Consider the following 16,450-nt stretch of genomic DNA (forward strand, 5'->3'; position numbering starts at 1 on the left):
ACCTTTTAAAGGACATCTTGGTTGCTTCCAGTTTTGGGCAGTTATGAATAAAGATGCTGTAAGCATGTATCCAAAATAAATGAGTCTTCATGGATATAGAGAACAGACTGTGGTTGCCAAGGGGGAGGGGGTTGAGGGAGAGATGGAGTGGGGGGTTGAGGTTAGCAGATGTAAGCTGTTACATCCAGGATGGAGAAACAACAAGGTCCTACTGTATAGCACAGGGAACTATATTCAATATCCTGTGATAAACCATAATGGAAAAGAATATTTTAATAAGAATGTATATATATGTATAACTGAATCACTTTGCTGTAGAGCAGAAATTAATACAACATTGTAAATCAACTACATTTCAATAAAATAAATTAATAAACAATATAAATAAGTCTTAAAAATCAACAATAAGAAACCAAACAACCCAACTTAAAAATGGGCAAAAGAGCTCAACAGACACCTCACCAAAGAAAATCTACAGATGTCAAATAAGCATATGAAAAGATGTTAAACATCATATATCATTAAGGAATTTCAAATAAACATGAAATATCTTTTCATTTATTTAGACTACTTTGATTTCTTTCATCAATATTTTGTAGTTTTCTTCATATACCTCTTCATATAGCTAAGTATTTTGTTAGATTTATTCCTAAGTACTTCATTTTTTTTTTTTTGGTGCTAAAGTAAATGGTGTTGTGTTTTTAATTTCATATTCCACTTGTTCATTGTTGGTATATAGGAAAGCAATTGACTTTTGTATATTAATCTTGTATTCTGCCACCTGGGTACAATTGCTCATTAGTTCCAGGAGGGCTTTCTGTCGGTTCTTTGGGATTTTCTGCATAGACAATCATGCCATCTGCAAAATGGGCAAAAGATCTGAACAAACACCTCACCAAAGAAGATTTCTTTTTCCTTCCCAATCTATCTTTTATTCTCTTTTCTTGCCTTGTTGCATTAGCTAGGACATACAGTACAATGTTGAAAATGAGTGGTGAAAGGGGACATCTTCACCTTATTCCTGGTCTTAATTGGAAAGTTTCTAGGTTCTCACCATTAAATATGACGTTAGCTTTAGGGTTTTTATAGATGTACTTTATCAGGTTGAGGAAGTTCCCCTCCATCCCTAATTTGCCAAGAGTTGTTGTGGTGGTTTGGTGGTTTGTTAGTTTATCATGGATGGTGTTTAATTTTGTCAAATGCTCTTTTTGCATCTACTGTTATGATAATGCGATTTCTCTTCTCTGCGCTGTTGATGTGATGGATTACATTAATTGATTTCCAAATGTTGAACCAGCCTTGCATACCTGGAATAAATCCCACTTGACTGTGGTGTAGAAGTCTTTTTATACATCACTGGATTCAATTTGCTAATATTTTGTTGAGGATTTTGCATCTATGTTCATGGGAGGTATTGGTCTGCAATTTTCCTGTTTTGTAATATCATTATCTGGTTTTGCTATTAGAATAAGCTTGGCCTCACAGAATGAGGTGGGAAGTGTTCTCTCTTCTTCTATTTTCTGGAAGAGATTATTTAGAACTGATATCATTCTTTCCTTAATGTTTGATAGAATTGACCAGTGAACCCATCCAGGCCTGGTGCTTTCCATTTTGGAAGGTTATTCATTATTGATTCAAATTCTTTACTAGATATGAGTCTATTCAGAGTATTTATTTCTCCTTGTGTGAGTTTCAGTAGATCGTGTCTTTCAAGGAAATGGTCCACTTCATTAAGTTATAAAATCTGTGGGCATAGAATTATTCATAATATTCCTTTATTATCCCTTCAGTGTCCATGAGATCAGTAGTGATGCCATCGCTTTCATTTCTGATTTGAGTAATTTGTATCTTCTCTCTTTTTTTCTTGGTTATCCTGCTAGAGGTTTGTCAATTTTATTGATCTTTACAAAAAAAAAAAAAAAAAAAAACCAAACAGCTCTTTATTTTGCTGACTTTTCTCTATTGTTTTCCTGCTTTTTATTTCATTCATTGCTTCTTTTCTTGTGCTTGTGGTAGGCTTATATTGCTCTTCTTTCTCTAGTTTCATAAGGTGGAAGCTTAGATCTTTTCAAATGTATGCCTTCAATGCCATAAACTTCCCTCCAAGCACTGCTTTCACTGCATCTTGCAAATTTTCATAGGTTGTATTTTCATTTTCATTTAGCTCAAGATAAATTTTTATTTCCCATGAGACTCCCTCCTTGACCCATCTGTTATTTAGAGGTGTGTTGTTTAATCTCCAAATATTTGGGGATTTTCCAGCTGTCTTTCTGGTATTGGTTTCTAGCCTAATTCCATTGTGTTCTGAAAACGTACTTTGCATAATTTCTATTCTTTTACATTTGTTGAGGTATATTTTGTGGCCTGGAATGTGGTCTGCTTCATGAATGTTCCATGGGAGCTTGAGAAGGATGTGTGTTTTGTTGCTGTGGGATGAAGCTGTGTGGTTGCCAGTTAGATCCAGATGATGGTAGTGCTGTTCAGTTCAACTTCATTCTTCCTAATTTTCTGCCTGGTGGGTCTGCCCATCACTGACAGAGGGCTGTTGAGGTCTCCAGCTACCATGATGGATTCATCTGCTTCTCCTTGCAGTCCTATCAGTTTTTGCCTTCCATACTTTGATGCTCTATTGTTGGGTACATACAATGAAGGACTGTTATGTCTGCTTGGAGAATCGACCCCTTTATCACTATGTATCGCCTCTCTTTATCCCTGATAACTTTCCTTCCTCTGAAGTTGGCTCTGCCTGAAATTAATAGAGCTACTCCTGCTTTCTTCTTGTGTTTCAGTATTTTAAGTGCCAAAGTGTTTGGTAGGAATTTGAAAAGTGGGTAAAGGCACAGTCATTTGAATCAGGCAAACCTGGGAACAAGCCAAGCGAGTCAAAGTGGCTGACTGTGGGCACACTTAATCGTTCTATGCCTCAGTTTCCTCATCTAAGAAATGAGTAACTATCGGACCTACTGTACAGCACAGGGAACTATATTCAATATCTTGCAGTAACCTGTGATGGAAAAGAATCTGAAAAAGAATAGATATTATATATATGTATAAGTGAATCACTTTGCTGTACACCTGAAACTAACACAACATTGTAAATCAACTAGACTTCAATAAAAAATTAAATTTTTTTTGAAATGAGGAAGTATCCCTTTGAATTATTGTGAAGATCAACAGGATAATGCAGTAAAGCACTTAGCAAATTTCCTGGCATTTGTGTAATTACACATAATGTGTCATTAATATATTCTACTAATATATGCAGTTATATTATTATCTATTCATATACTATAAGCTATTATTAATATAAGCTATTGGTTATAATTATATTGTGGGACATTAGTATAGATTTCTAAGTCCAAGTACTCTCTATGAAAGTTGGATGAGGCACTCTGAGAAGATTGACTTAGAAAATAGTTGCAAAGTCTCAGGCTGGAGTGGATGGCTCATAGGCAGTGTCCTGAGAAGACAGAGGACTTCGCACGTGCCCTGCAGCCCATAGTCCAGGGCGCCGGGGCCAGGGGGGGATGTGATATTTCCTCCTTGGTGCCGAGTTTTGCTCATTCTTCTTATGAAAGTGGTTACACAGGAGGTTTCTGAGGCCACTGACAAATCACTGTCTGGGGTCTCTCTCTTTTGAGGGAAATGTGGTCACACCAGGGCCCCTATTGAAAAATAGATCATCTTTGGTTAGATAAATTCTGATTAGCTTTTAAGAAGCAACAGTAAGAATTAAGCACATGGGAAAAACCTTCATTGTACACCAAGGCTTTTAAAAGGTAGTTATAAAACTATGTTTTGTGGTGTGAGCTCAATTGTGTTTAAACTTTTTAAAAAGATTGTAAGCATAGAGAAAAGACTGGAAGGATGTGAACCACCGTCTTCTCGGTGCCTGCCTCTGGGGGACGGGAGTCTAAGTGATTTTAATGTCTTCTTTGTGTTTTTCTCTAGTTCTCATTTTCTGCATTATTACAAAAAACATGTTATTTTAAAAATGAATAGAACAAACAACAATTATTACAAGACCTCCCCTTAACTTTAACACTTGCAGTAAATGGACAGTTGTCACTTGCCAACTGACCTTTCTGGTTTGTGTTGGGCCATTTCTGCTGTCTTGCCACTCGGGACAACCAAAAGGATACTGGCATGGGATCAGAGAACTATCAAGTGGCCAATTCCTGGCCAATTCCCCCCGAGTTCCCTCTTGCCTCTGTGTTGCCTGACGCCCTACCCCAAAACTGGGCATCTATTCTGGGTCTGCTGTCAGGGTCTGGTGACCCTCCACTCACTAGCTGTGTGGCCTTAGGCAAGTCACTTAACCTCTCTGACCCTCAGCATCCTCCTCTTAAAATGAGGATTGCAGTGACTGTCCAGCCAGATGAAGTGGTTAGCACATTGGGGCCCCCAGTGTCAGTGGCACTAGTTATTCCTTGTTATTCCTGTTATTGCTGGCTCTGACTGTCCCCCTTCTGCATTTCAGTCTGCAGACGTCGACAACCATCACGCACTCATTGAATATAATGAGGCCGAAAGCAGCTTTGTTCTCCACGACTTCAATTCCTGCAACGGCACGTTCGTCAATGAGTGCCACATTCAGAACGTGGCTGTGAAGCTCCTACCCGGAGACATCCTGAGGTTTGGGTCCAGAGGGCTGACCTACGAACTGGTCATCGAAAACCCAGCCTCGGTGAGTCCAGGCCCCTGCGGGGGTGGGGTGGGGTGGGGTGGGGTGGGGTGCAGAGGTGCCGTGTTGTGTCACCTTCCGTGCAGCCTAGGGCTCGGGTACGGCCACAGGTGGAGTTCGTCTGGAGCGCGTCACTCTTCCTTTCGCGATTCTGCGAAGTTCAACCCCATCGCGTGGGTGCCCGGGGAGAGCGAGTCCTCGCGCCCTCTTCTGGGCATTTCGTGGAATTACATGCAAGGGTTGCCTAGCGACCAGCCTGGAGCGAGAGCGTTTTCCTGAAAAGAGAAGCTTGGCGAGGGGAGGTGGAAAGCAAATGTGTGCTTTTGAAGATGCAGAGATGGATGCTTCCTTTTTAGGCAGATCAGTGCTCTGCAACTTCCTAGCTTTGTGACCTCGGCCAGGCTTCTCTGTATGCCTGGGTCTGGGTCTTCTCAGCGGTGCAGGGCGTTGAGAGAGTATCTATGTATAAAAAGTCAAAGTCTCTGGCCAGAGTAGACGCTCAAGGCCTGCCAGCTGTTATCACACCGGATCAGAAATGTTCCCGGGATCAGGACCTAAAGTATGGCCCCAGGTTAAGCGGAACGTAACCCAAAATTCGCCCAGCAAAGCTCAGTGACAAGAAGTATCTGGTTCAGTAGGGAGGCAGGATGGGGGCTGGTTAGCAACACAGTCCTGGGTCAGAACCCCAGCTCTGCCACTGGCCTACTCGGTGCGCTCTTGCACAAACCATTGGACCCCTCGGAACCTCGGTTTCCTCATCTACAAAATGGGGCCAACGACAGCAATGACCTGGCAGGCTTATCTCGAGGGCTAAATGAGATGGTTATCATTGAAAAACTCCCAGAATAATGCCCATTCGTGGTGAGCACACAATGAATACCTGTCGTGTGTGTCCCAGAGAGACGGCGTGTTAACCTCACTCCCCAGCACCAAGAACCCTGCATGGACTGAGACCTCCGAGGCTTAAAGTCCTTTCTAGGACGAGGCTGGGTATAAATAAATAAAGTTTAGAGAATCTAGACAGAATCCTGGGGTGTGGGTCCACTAGGCAGCCTTAAATACTCACTCAGAGAAGATGAGCACCGTCCCTCAGGCTGCAGGGCCCGTGACACCGCATCCACCACGTTTGGCTTTGAAAACCTGGGACAGTTTTCTCCTGCTGCTTCTCAGCCCCCTTTTCCTCCTTGGACCAACATTAAAGTGTGCTCACTTGTGGGATGCACTGGGATCCACTGGCCGCCCTGAGGAGGGGCTCCTGACCCAGAAGGTGTTGACCTGATCAGGGGTTCTCAACATGGGTTCTAAGGATCCCCCTCGTCAGAAGCACGTGGGGAGCAGACCAACAGTGCAGATCTGGGCTTCACCCCAGGCCTGAGGACTCATACTTAGGATTCCCAGATGAAATACAGGACACCCAGTTAAATCTGAATTTCAGATAAGCAACAAATAATTGTTATGTACAGGTGTGGCCCAACTATTGCAAGGAACCACTTATGCTAAAAAAATTATTTGGTGTTTATCTGAAATTCAGATTTAACGGACACCCTATAGTTTATTATATATTGATTTATTCATTTCTTTATTTATGTGAAATCTGGCAACCATACACATCCTCCCTGGGAGTAGGGCCTGGGAATATGCATTCTCACAAGCTCCCTGATGATTCTGATGCACCGCCAATAGGAGGGAAACCGAAATTTAGAATCATTTGTATGGAACACTTACAGAATTTTTTAGGGATCAAAGAAAAGGGGATTTCACACTCCCAAGCCTGAAAATCCAAGTTCATGAAGTTTGATTCAATGTGCCCCAACATGTCTGATTCCAAGAATTTTTCAGGAATGTTCAGTCAAATTACAGGTTCCCAGGCCCCCTCCCTGGGAAATTCTGACGTTGTGGCTTGCCCGTGGGGAGAAGAAGAGGGGGAGCAGCAAACAATATCTGCATTTTTTTCTTCTTTTTTCCTACAAAGATATTTATTGAACTATTATTTATAGGGGCATAAAATTTGAAACCTAAATTTCCATCCAAAGGGGGCATTGTTTAATAAATTATATTGTTTAATATATTCTAAGGAGTTTAATATATTATAAGGAGTTCGTTATATATGGAATACTCTTCTGCCTTTTTAAAACACAGCTTTATTAAGATATAATTGACATGCAATAAACAGCACATGTTTAAAGTCTGTAAGTGGATGGGCTTTGACATATGGGTACACCTGTGAAGCCATAGCCACAATCAAGACAGTGAACAGCTCCTTCATCCTCCAAAGTTTCCTCCGGATCACAGCATGTGTTTGTTTGCTTGCTTGCTCTTAACAGCTTCACTGAAGTACAATTTACATAACAGAAACTTCACCCATTTGAAGTGTCCAATTCAATCAATTTGAATATATTGATGGAGTTGTGCAGCCATCACCACAACCTGCTCTCAGAACATTTTCCTCCATTTCTATCACCCCAAACCTCGGAGAAACCTTGGAGGTATTTCATTTTGGGGTTTGTTTTTAACTTTTAATTTTCAAAATTATGGTAAAATACACATAAAATTTACCATTTTAACCATGTTTCAGTGTACAGTTCACAGTGGCATTAAATCTATTCACACTGTTGTGCAGCCATCACCCCCATCCATCTTCAGAACTTTGTTCATCTTCCCAAACTGAAACTCTATGCCCATCACATCAACCCCCCTGCTTCCTTCCTCCCCTCCCACCATGCTTTCTGTGTCTGTGAATTGGACTATTCTAGGTTCCTCATATAAATGGTATCTTACATTGTTTGTCCTTTTGTGACCATCTTATTTCACTTAGTATGATATCCTCATGGTTCATTCCAGTTGAATATTTCATTGTATGGATTCACCACATTTTGTTTACCTGTTCATCCATCCATGGCCACTTGGGTTGCTTCCACCTTTTGGCCATTTTGAGTAAGTTTGTTATGCACACGGGTGTACAACTATGGAATGGGGACTTTATTTTACAAGGTGCTTCTTATATAATTGTGGGAAAAAGTGATGACGACCTCTAACCTTGAGTAGATAAGACGGAAGAAGATGCTTTGTAAGAAGAGAAACCAGGAGAGCAGCAGGAGGAATCACTGACGTGAACAGCACTGTGCTAAGCAATTCACCTGCTCTCCCTTATTTCACGCTCATAGCAACCTATGAGATGGGTTCTCCCATGATCCCCATTTGACAGACAAGGAATCCGAAACTCAGAGAGGTTAAGTAATTTCCCCAGGGCCACACAGCTAGTCAGTGCAAATTAAACACTATCCCCACTTGCGGAAAAAGGAGGGGAGAAAACCATTTAGTCTGATGCTAGCTGGAGCAGTAGCCTTGACTGGTTTTCACACCGAGGAAAGCATACTCTCACGGTCTCTCGAATATACACGGATTTTTTCAATTCTTATTCCTACACGCACTTGCACCTTGCTTCATTCCTCAGTTGACTGCAGGCAGCTGCACAAGTGTTCCCCTGGCCTGTGCCCAGGGCACTTTGCAGGACTCTCCACAGCCCCATCTTCTCAAAAGCGCTCTCTGCCGGGGTGTCCCCAGCTTGAGAAGCTTCCATCCATGATGCTCATATTCATGGAGGGGTCCTTTGCAGCGTCCGTGTGAGGGCGGCCTGTGGACTGACTGACACCTTCCTACAAATTCCACTTCCTGATGACCCCAACCTGCTGGCTATTTAAAAGAAGAGAAAGGAAGAGGGGAAAAGGGAGAGGTATTGAAGAGCATCTCTCATCAAATATTTTGAAGCCCAGTTTTTCTAAAAAATTCGTGGCCCTCTTGCTTCCGGCCTATTCTTGTTTCCAATTGACTTTGGGGTCCCTGGTGAGGGCGCTGTGTTTCCTCCTTGGATGGAGTTTCCACGGAGGACTGCCGTGATATCATACAGATTCAGTATGATGAGAACTGTTCTTCTCCCGACAAAGAGTTCCCAAATGAAAGCATTTATTTCAGGCTTTGTGGTGACCCTAACCAGTAGAGGAGGGTGTGACGGCATTTTATTGGGGGAGGCGGGGGAGGTGCGGGCAGTTAGGAATCCAGATGTGTTTGCAGATGTCTCAGTGGTTAGAGCACGTGCCCTGAGGTCAGGCTGACTCCAGCGCCGTCCCAGCCCTGCTCTTGACCGGCTTTTATACTGGACGTGCCCAAATCATCTACCTCTCAGGGCCTCGGTCCCCACTCCTGTAACAATAGTTCCTACCACCTTGAGTGACTGTGGAATTAAGTGGGCAAAGTGTGTAAATTGCTTAGTCCAGCGTCTGGCACCTAATAAGCACATGATAACCCTCAGCTTTAGAGTCAAGCAAACCAGCATGGAGCAGCCAAGATGCCTCCTTTGTAAGTGTCCTTTTGGACAGGGAAACCTCCCAAAACCTGCCCCCGCTAGCAGATAAATACATTTGCAGATAAATTACCCTTAGAATAACATACAAGATGGAAAAATATAAAGAAAAACTTTTGTTTGACAAAGTGCATTGGCAGCCAGGTTGTGCCTAGGACCATTCTTTTTTTTTTTTTTTTTGTGGTCGCGGGCCTCTCACTGTTGTGGCCTCTCCCGTTGCAGAGCACAGGCTCTGCACGTGCAGGCTCAGCGGCCATGGCGCACAAGTCCAGCTGCTCCGCGGCATGTGGGATCATCTGGGACTGGGGCACAAACCCGTGTCCCCTGCATCGGCAGGTGGACTCTCAACCACTGCGCCACCAGGGAAGCCCCCAGGACCATACTGTGTAAATTATAGCTCTCTCATCAAAGTATAACCTAGGGCTGCCATGTTGCACAACTCCAGGGTCACCATTCACAACGTAGTCCATGTGGATGGCGCCCACTGAAGTTGTGCAGTACATAACCCGCAGGGCCATCTGCAATGCCCTGAAGCAACCGTTGATTAATCCCATAGAGTCTTGGCACCAGGCGTGGGAAATTGAAGTCCCAGAGTCAGGTGTGCTGCCGTGTTGTGGGTTTTGTTCGTTGTTGCCTTTACTCGTGCTTTCTGAACTCTGGAAAAGGAGGTGTGGAAACAAGCTGTGCTAGTCACAGTGGCGCCGTTCTTACAAGGCAGCTGAGTAAGGAAACCCACGTCACCCGTATGTATCAATCATGTCTTTCTCTGTTCTGAAATACGGCAAAACTGATGGAAATGGCCAGAATGAAAAAGGAAGCCAGGCGCCACAAATGACGTGCCGAGTTGTTCCATGAGGGGGTTGACAGCTCCTTGGCGGCAGCCCCCATCCCCATGACAGCCTGTGTCTGGCCTTCCCTGTAGCCTGCTCTGCCCTGTTCCCAGTCCAGCCAGGCTCTCCCACGTGGCTCCTGGATACTGTCTTCTGTCCCTGCAATGTCCTGACGTTCTGTCTTGTGAGAAGAGCGCCCTCTGTCGGCCAATATTCCTTGCTGCTTTAATGGGGAAGCTCTGCAGAACACAATCCAGAAAGCAAGGGCTTTGGAGTTGGATGGACCCAAGTTGAAATGCCAGCTGCAACTAGCTTTACCTTTCTGAGCTTCAATTTCCAATGTCTGCCAAGGAGCTACTCATTAATCCCAGGTCCCCTTTCCCCCTTCAGTTGTTTTTATAGAGGTCCCTGGGACCACCCCTATCATGGCATAAACTGAGGCTCAGAGAGTTTCAGCGACTTCCCCAAGGTTAGGCATCAGTCCTATAGATCCAGAGGCAGGATTAAAAGCCAGCTCTCCTGAGTCTTTTGGAGGCTTTTCCTAATAGCATGAAGCATCGTGGGGCCGTGAGAGCCCAGGCAGGTCCTTCACTGCCCAGCGGTTAAGGAAGGTCTTGCAATTCCCAGTCCAACCTGTAATTTCACACGCTGACAGGGGATGATTCATTATGTGGGTAAAAACGAAAGCCACTGATAATAGAAGAAAATGCATTTTCAGTTACCTGGCTTCCTTGCTTGTTTGGCTCCACTAACTTATTTTTAGGCTGCACTAACGCAGGATCTTAGTTCCTCAACCGGGGATCAAACCTGCACCACCTGCATTGGAAGCGTGGAGTCTTAACCACTGGACGGCCAGGGAAGTCCTTGGCTCCACTAACTGTTTTTTCTTTAATTATTTTATTTATTTTATTTATTTATTTTTGGCTGTGTTGGGTCTTCGTTGATGCGCGCGGGCTTTCTCTAGTTGCGGCGAGCGGGGGCTACCCTTCGTTGCAGTGCGCGGGTCTCTCATTGCGGTCGCTTCTCTTGTTGCGGAGCATGGGCTCTAGGTGCGTGGGCTTCAGTAGTTGTGTCACGCGGGCTCAGTAGTTGTGGCTTGCGGGCTCTAGAGCACAGGCTCAGTAGTTGTGGCCCATGGGCTTAGTTGCTCCGCGGCATGTGGGATCTTCCTGGACCAGGGCTCGAATCCCTGTCCCCTGCATTGGCAGGCGGATTCTTAACCACTGCGCCCCCAGGGAAGTCTACCCACTAACTCTTTACTAGGGATATTGCTGCCGTTCCTGGACAAATTCAGTTGCCCCCTTTCTTCTTCTTTTTTGACAATGATGATCATACCTGATGGCTAATGTTTTATGCTCATTTATTATGGACCAGGAAGTGTTCCCAGCATGTCACGTGCACTATCTCATGCACTTCTCACAGACTAAGAAATGGCTGTTAGTATCCCTGTGTCTTACAGACAAGGCACAGAAATGACACACTCGTCAGGGTCACAGAGGAGGAGCAGAGCCGGGAGCCGGACCAGAGTCTGTGTGATGCCAGATCCCAAGGTCTTAACACGAGGTCGGCACGTTATGGCCCAGGGCCAAGTGCAGGCCATTGCCTGTTTCTGTAAAGTTTCCTGGGAACACAGCCATCCCATTCATTTCAGTATTGCCTGTGTTGTCGGCTACAACGGCAGAGTAAGCTGGGCAGATCATATGGCACACAGGGCTGGAAATGCTTTCTGTCTGGCTCTACAGAAAACGTTCACTAGCCTCTGCTTGTAACAGTATGCAGTACTGCCTCTTTCATTTGACTTGGTTTCTAAAAGAAGAACTTAAAATAGAGGGGGGAGCTGGGGAGAAAGAACTCACTCAGATTGAGCCTTACTGTGTGCCAGGAAATGTGCTGGTTAATTGCTTAAGTTTACTGAGGAATAAGAAGAAACAGACAAGCTGGAAAAATAAATTTTGAACAGTCTTTTCAATACCTCTTTAAAAAAGAGCTGGAAATATGTGGTTCTAAGTATACATACACATATATATGCATTTGCAAATATAGTAATAATATAATTACATTGACATGGATCTGATAAATATACTAGACATTAACATATTATATATACAACAGATGCATATTATAAATTTTACCTGTTTCTTCAACTGGAAAGTTTTCTTTTAAAACTGTGGAATGTTGGGAATTCCCTGGTGGTCCAGTGGTTAGGACTCAGTGCTCTCACTGCTGAGGACCTGGGTTCAGTTCCTGGTCAGGTAACTAAGATCCCACAAGTGCACAGTGAGTCCAAAAAACGAAATAAATGAAACTATGGAATGTCTTCCCTGAGTCACTTTTGAAGCAGAAATTTGGGGTTTGTAGTCTGAAGCCTGCTGTAGCTAAAGAGCTATTTATCTATCAAAGTTTCTCTAAGCAGCGTTTTACTACTTGTCTTATGATTGGTTCCTTGGTCTTAAATCATTCTTCTCTGGAGATGCTGCTTTACTTTTATAAGTTGAAAGGTAAATTTGGTGCATGATGACAGTCTGGTGGGTTTTATTTGAGCATGTCATAACCTTTAAAACAACTTTCACTCTGAGTACATAGTGATGCTTATGCTAAAGTCTCAATAAGCATACTGTCCAGGAAATTTGATTGTTTGCAAGTGTCAGAAAACCAACTAAAACTAGCCTAGGCAAAAAAAAAAAAAAAAAAGCTCATGGAACTGAAAAGGCCAAAAGCTGCAGCTTAGGCCCAGCTGGATCCAGGCGCCCAAATCATGGTCAGGAATCTGACTCTTTCTTCCCTGTTAGCTTCCCAATCTCAGACAGACTCTTGCCTCACCTGTAGGAAAGTGGCCAGCAGCAGCCCCAGCACCCTACAAAGTAGCAGTTCCAGGGAAAGAGCCAGCATCTTCATTGATAGTGGCTTGGATCACGTGGCTTCCCCTGAACCAATCACTGAGGCCAGGGGCCAGGAATGCTCTGATTGGCCAGGCCTGGGTTATGGTCTCACCCCTGGGGTGGAAGGGTCAGAGTTCTATGGACTCAGGATTGTCAGGGAAAGGGTGTCTTCCCTGCAAAAAAATTAAGGTGCCCATCCAGAAGATGGAAGAAATGGATGCGGGGGAGGCAAAAACAAAGAAGATGTCCATGACATTAGGAAGCATTCCTATTGCCTAAGTGGAGCCTTCCTAACGGGATTTGCCACCAGGGATCTGGGGGGAGGAAAATGATGAATAATCCACTTTTCCATTGGAAAAGTCCCAGGCCAGTCTCCAAGGAAGCAGAGTTGCTCATTTCTCTCCTGTGGTGAACAGGTGTGATGAGAAGCTCAGAGTCGGGGCCTTAGTTGTCCATCCCCAAGAAGGGTGGTGTTTCCACATTCCTGGGACCTCTGAATAGGGCCCATTGTTGAGGAGGATGTGGCTTTACTGTACCGGGAGTTGAGAAGCCGGCAACTGAGTGAATGACCAGAGAGTATGGTGCCCTTCAGAACAAAGCCTCTTTCTGGTCAAGCTTTGTCATCTCCTACCTGACCTTGTAGGATTTCCTCTACCCTGTGCTCTTACAGGTCCCATGGGGACTTACTTATGTGATGAGAACTCCTGAGGCTGGGTGTTTTATATCAAAGGCGATTTCCCGAGACCAGTGAAGTGGAGGGCACGGGGCAGCAGACAGCCTCAGGCTCGGCCTCTGCAGCAGAAACTCACACAAAAGGACCCCTGAGGCTGTGTTGTCACCAGATGTCTACAGGCGATGCAGATGACATCGGGGGAGGTGGAGACGGGAGCGCGGGCTGAACCCTTAGCATCCTGCTGAGACAGAACCCGTACCCGGCCAGGAACCGGGCCGCGTCCTGCTTCCTCTGGCAGACCACACCCTTTGTTACCAAATCAGAACCACGTTGCTCCTTCTCTGAACTTAGTTGATGATCATTCATTCATTCATTCATTCATTCCATCTCTCTATCTGGCAAGACCGAATTGAAGCAGGCCAAGTCTAGGGGTAGCAAAAGCTATTTGCAAAAATCCGGCTGTTTTCTCATTAGATTCTATTTCCCATTTTATGGACTGACCAGGAAGCTGATTAGAACTTGAAAGGAAAGGAAAAACCGTAAGATTGAAGATTTACAAGAAAATGGGAAAATTAGATGGGCCAGATCTCCTTGAACACAGCTGGGAAAACCCCAAACGAATGGCTTTTCTGAACAGCTCAAAGGGACTTAATTCTTTTAAGTACGAATGGCTTTTCTGAACAGCTCAAAGGGACTTAATTCTTTTAAGTTCCAAAACCTAAAAATGATGTATAACTTGGCGGTTCTGTGTTCTAAATGTATAACCCTGATTTCTCACACTGAAACCCCGTACCTGATTTACCCTTTTCTTGGGGACATAGAATTATTATCCGTCTCTGAGTTACGGTGACATCCCGGGAGCTGTTGAGATAAAGGCCATTTGTCCTGGCACCATGTAGCCCCCTCTCCTGGCTTCTGAGTTCTACTGGCCATGTTTTCTAGTCTCCATTCTGTCTTTCCAGGTCCATGGCTCCTCCATGCTGCGGTCAGTGTGCCTGCTCGCCACCATCACCCCTACCCCCCAGGCCCTTCCATACTGTGGGAATTAAGCTCCACATCTATGTATGTTAAATTCTTCTGTAAGGAAGCCGGTCTCTTCTCCCTCCTTTATGTATTTACTCACTAATGTATCTATGTCAGTATGGATCCATGTATACTGATTTTACACTTTGAATTATAATCCAATACTCATTAACTTGTTCATCGCTCAAATTCTTCCAGCCTTGGCCACTGGGAGCTCTTTCAGATTGCTTGCTGTGTCCTTGAGCATCTCCCCACCTTTTCGTTTTGGGCACTTCCTTACTCTCTGCTGTTACAAGATGCGCCAGGCTTAGCATGTGTTTTCCCCATCCCAGCCCCAGAATCAAAGTGCTTTTTATTTACACTCCATTTGCCAACTGTTCAGCTCAGTCAGCGAACACCTACCATGAGTAGCAGGCACTCTGCTGGGTGCCAGCACAGCCAGCGATTGGCTGGTAAATATTTAATGACCAGCTCTCTGGGAAAAGTAAAGTACATGGATGCATAGCATAAGGTTTACTGATATAAAGAATGTGTAGCACAGTCTTTCCATGTAACAAGATATACAGTACTCTTTCTTGTAAATTCTATATAGCCAGCTGAGTCTCACAGAATGCTTTCATTGACTTTAGGTGATCTCTTGTATCCATAGCCAATTTCTCATTGCAGTTGACGAATGAGAGAGTTCCCAACCTGAGCACTGGTGGGTATTTTTGGATATTTTGGATTTATGAATAATACAAGTGAAAAAAGAAAGACGTTAGAACTTCACATGTTCATCAGTGACATGAGTGACTTTGTTGCTGCATCAGATAATAATTTTTAAATACTGGAAGAACGTTTCCCCAATTTTTTGCTCTATTCATAACATAACGGCTAAAACACAACATGCTTTTGTATAATCTGCATTGTTAACGTTTTCTCCATTACCATCTTAAGTCTAGGCAATCAACAAAACAAACAAACAAAATCAAGCTCTACATGTACCACCATTATTAAACCTATTTATAAAACTTTTTAAAAACCAAGTCCTCATTTATAACATTTCCTGATTTCTATGGTGTAATACACCCTCCACGGTCAATTTCAAGCTCCCAATGACACATCCCTGAATACAGAGAAGGAAAGAGAGGTGTGGTAACACATTACTATGTAACATTTCCAACAGAAACATATAGTAGAGTGAAATAACCTCAAGAGCATAGGTAACAATAAAATAGAGTAAAATAATTAGGAAGGGGTGACTTTTAAGTTTGTATCACCTTTGTTTCTAATATAATTCAATTGTAAACTTATGTAAGTTAATTCTTATTAATGGCTGTGTTTATCAACCAGTTGGCAAAATTCCTGGACATTTAACAATCAGTTCTCGTGGGCGGGTACCAGCTGGCCCCAGCACTCCTCTGGTACAGCAGTGAACATACCACAGGTCTTCCTGGATGGAGGCTGGGGTCCTCTGAGCTGCTTCCAGGGCGTGGCATGTACCAGAAAGAATAACACTTCCATAAGACAGTTGTCAGTGTTCCTAGAAAATCCCATTTCTAAGTAGCCCATGCGATGTCTTGTGTTTTTTCACACCATCTAATGTTCATTTCCTTTTTTTAACTTGGAAAATATCCTATCATTCACTAACCAATCGTCTAAGATCCGTTTGTGAGTATGGAAAGCAGGTAATAAATCATGACTTCGAGTAACCTAGAAGTCCTAAGAGCACAGGTATTGGAGTCAAATAGTGTCACCGCTTCCTGGCTGTGAGACCTTGGGCAAGTCATTTAACCTCTCTGAGCTTCAGTTTCTTAATCCACACAATGAGGTGTAAAATGCCTCCTGCAAGATTATTCTGGAGATCAGATGAGACCACATGCATTAAGTGCCCAGCACAGTCTGTGACACATCTGTGGCTTCTCTACACAGTGGCTCATAGTCGTTGTATTGTTGACAATTACTTACAAATGGCAGAGCGCATAACAAGCTCTCCAAGGGCAAGGTCTAAGTTTCCACCTT

At 43.9% G+C, this 16,450-nt stretch overlaps 1 protein-coding gene and 1 pseudogene across 2 annotated transcripts in view; both read left to right on the top strand.

Moving 5' to 3' along the window:
• Positions 1-16,450, top strand: part of LOC308620762 (centrosomal protein of 78 kDa-like) — a 423,604-nt pseudogene that overhangs the window by 273,193 nt on the left and 133,961 nt on the right. The window lies entirely within an intron of this gene.
• Positions 1-16,450, top strand: part of LOC308620064 (forkhead-associated domain-containing protein 1-like) — a gene marked incomplete at its 3' end in the record, with an annotated part of 152,088 nt that overhangs the window by 79,458 nt on the left and 56,180 nt on the right. Inside the window, exon 4 of the mRNA XM_081239402.1 lies at positions 4,481-4,687. Coding sequence (XP_081095528.1) covers positions 4,481-4,687 — 207 coding nt within the window. The remainder of the gene's footprint in view (positions 1-4,480; positions 4,688-16,450) is intronic.

Source organism: Mesoplodon bidens (assembly GCF_964165515.1).
Source record: "Mesoplodon bidens genome assembly, chromosome: 7".
Taxonomy (NCBI): domain Eukaryota; kingdom Metazoa; phylum Chordata; class Mammalia; order Artiodactyla; family Ziphiidae; genus Mesoplodon; species Mesoplodon bidens.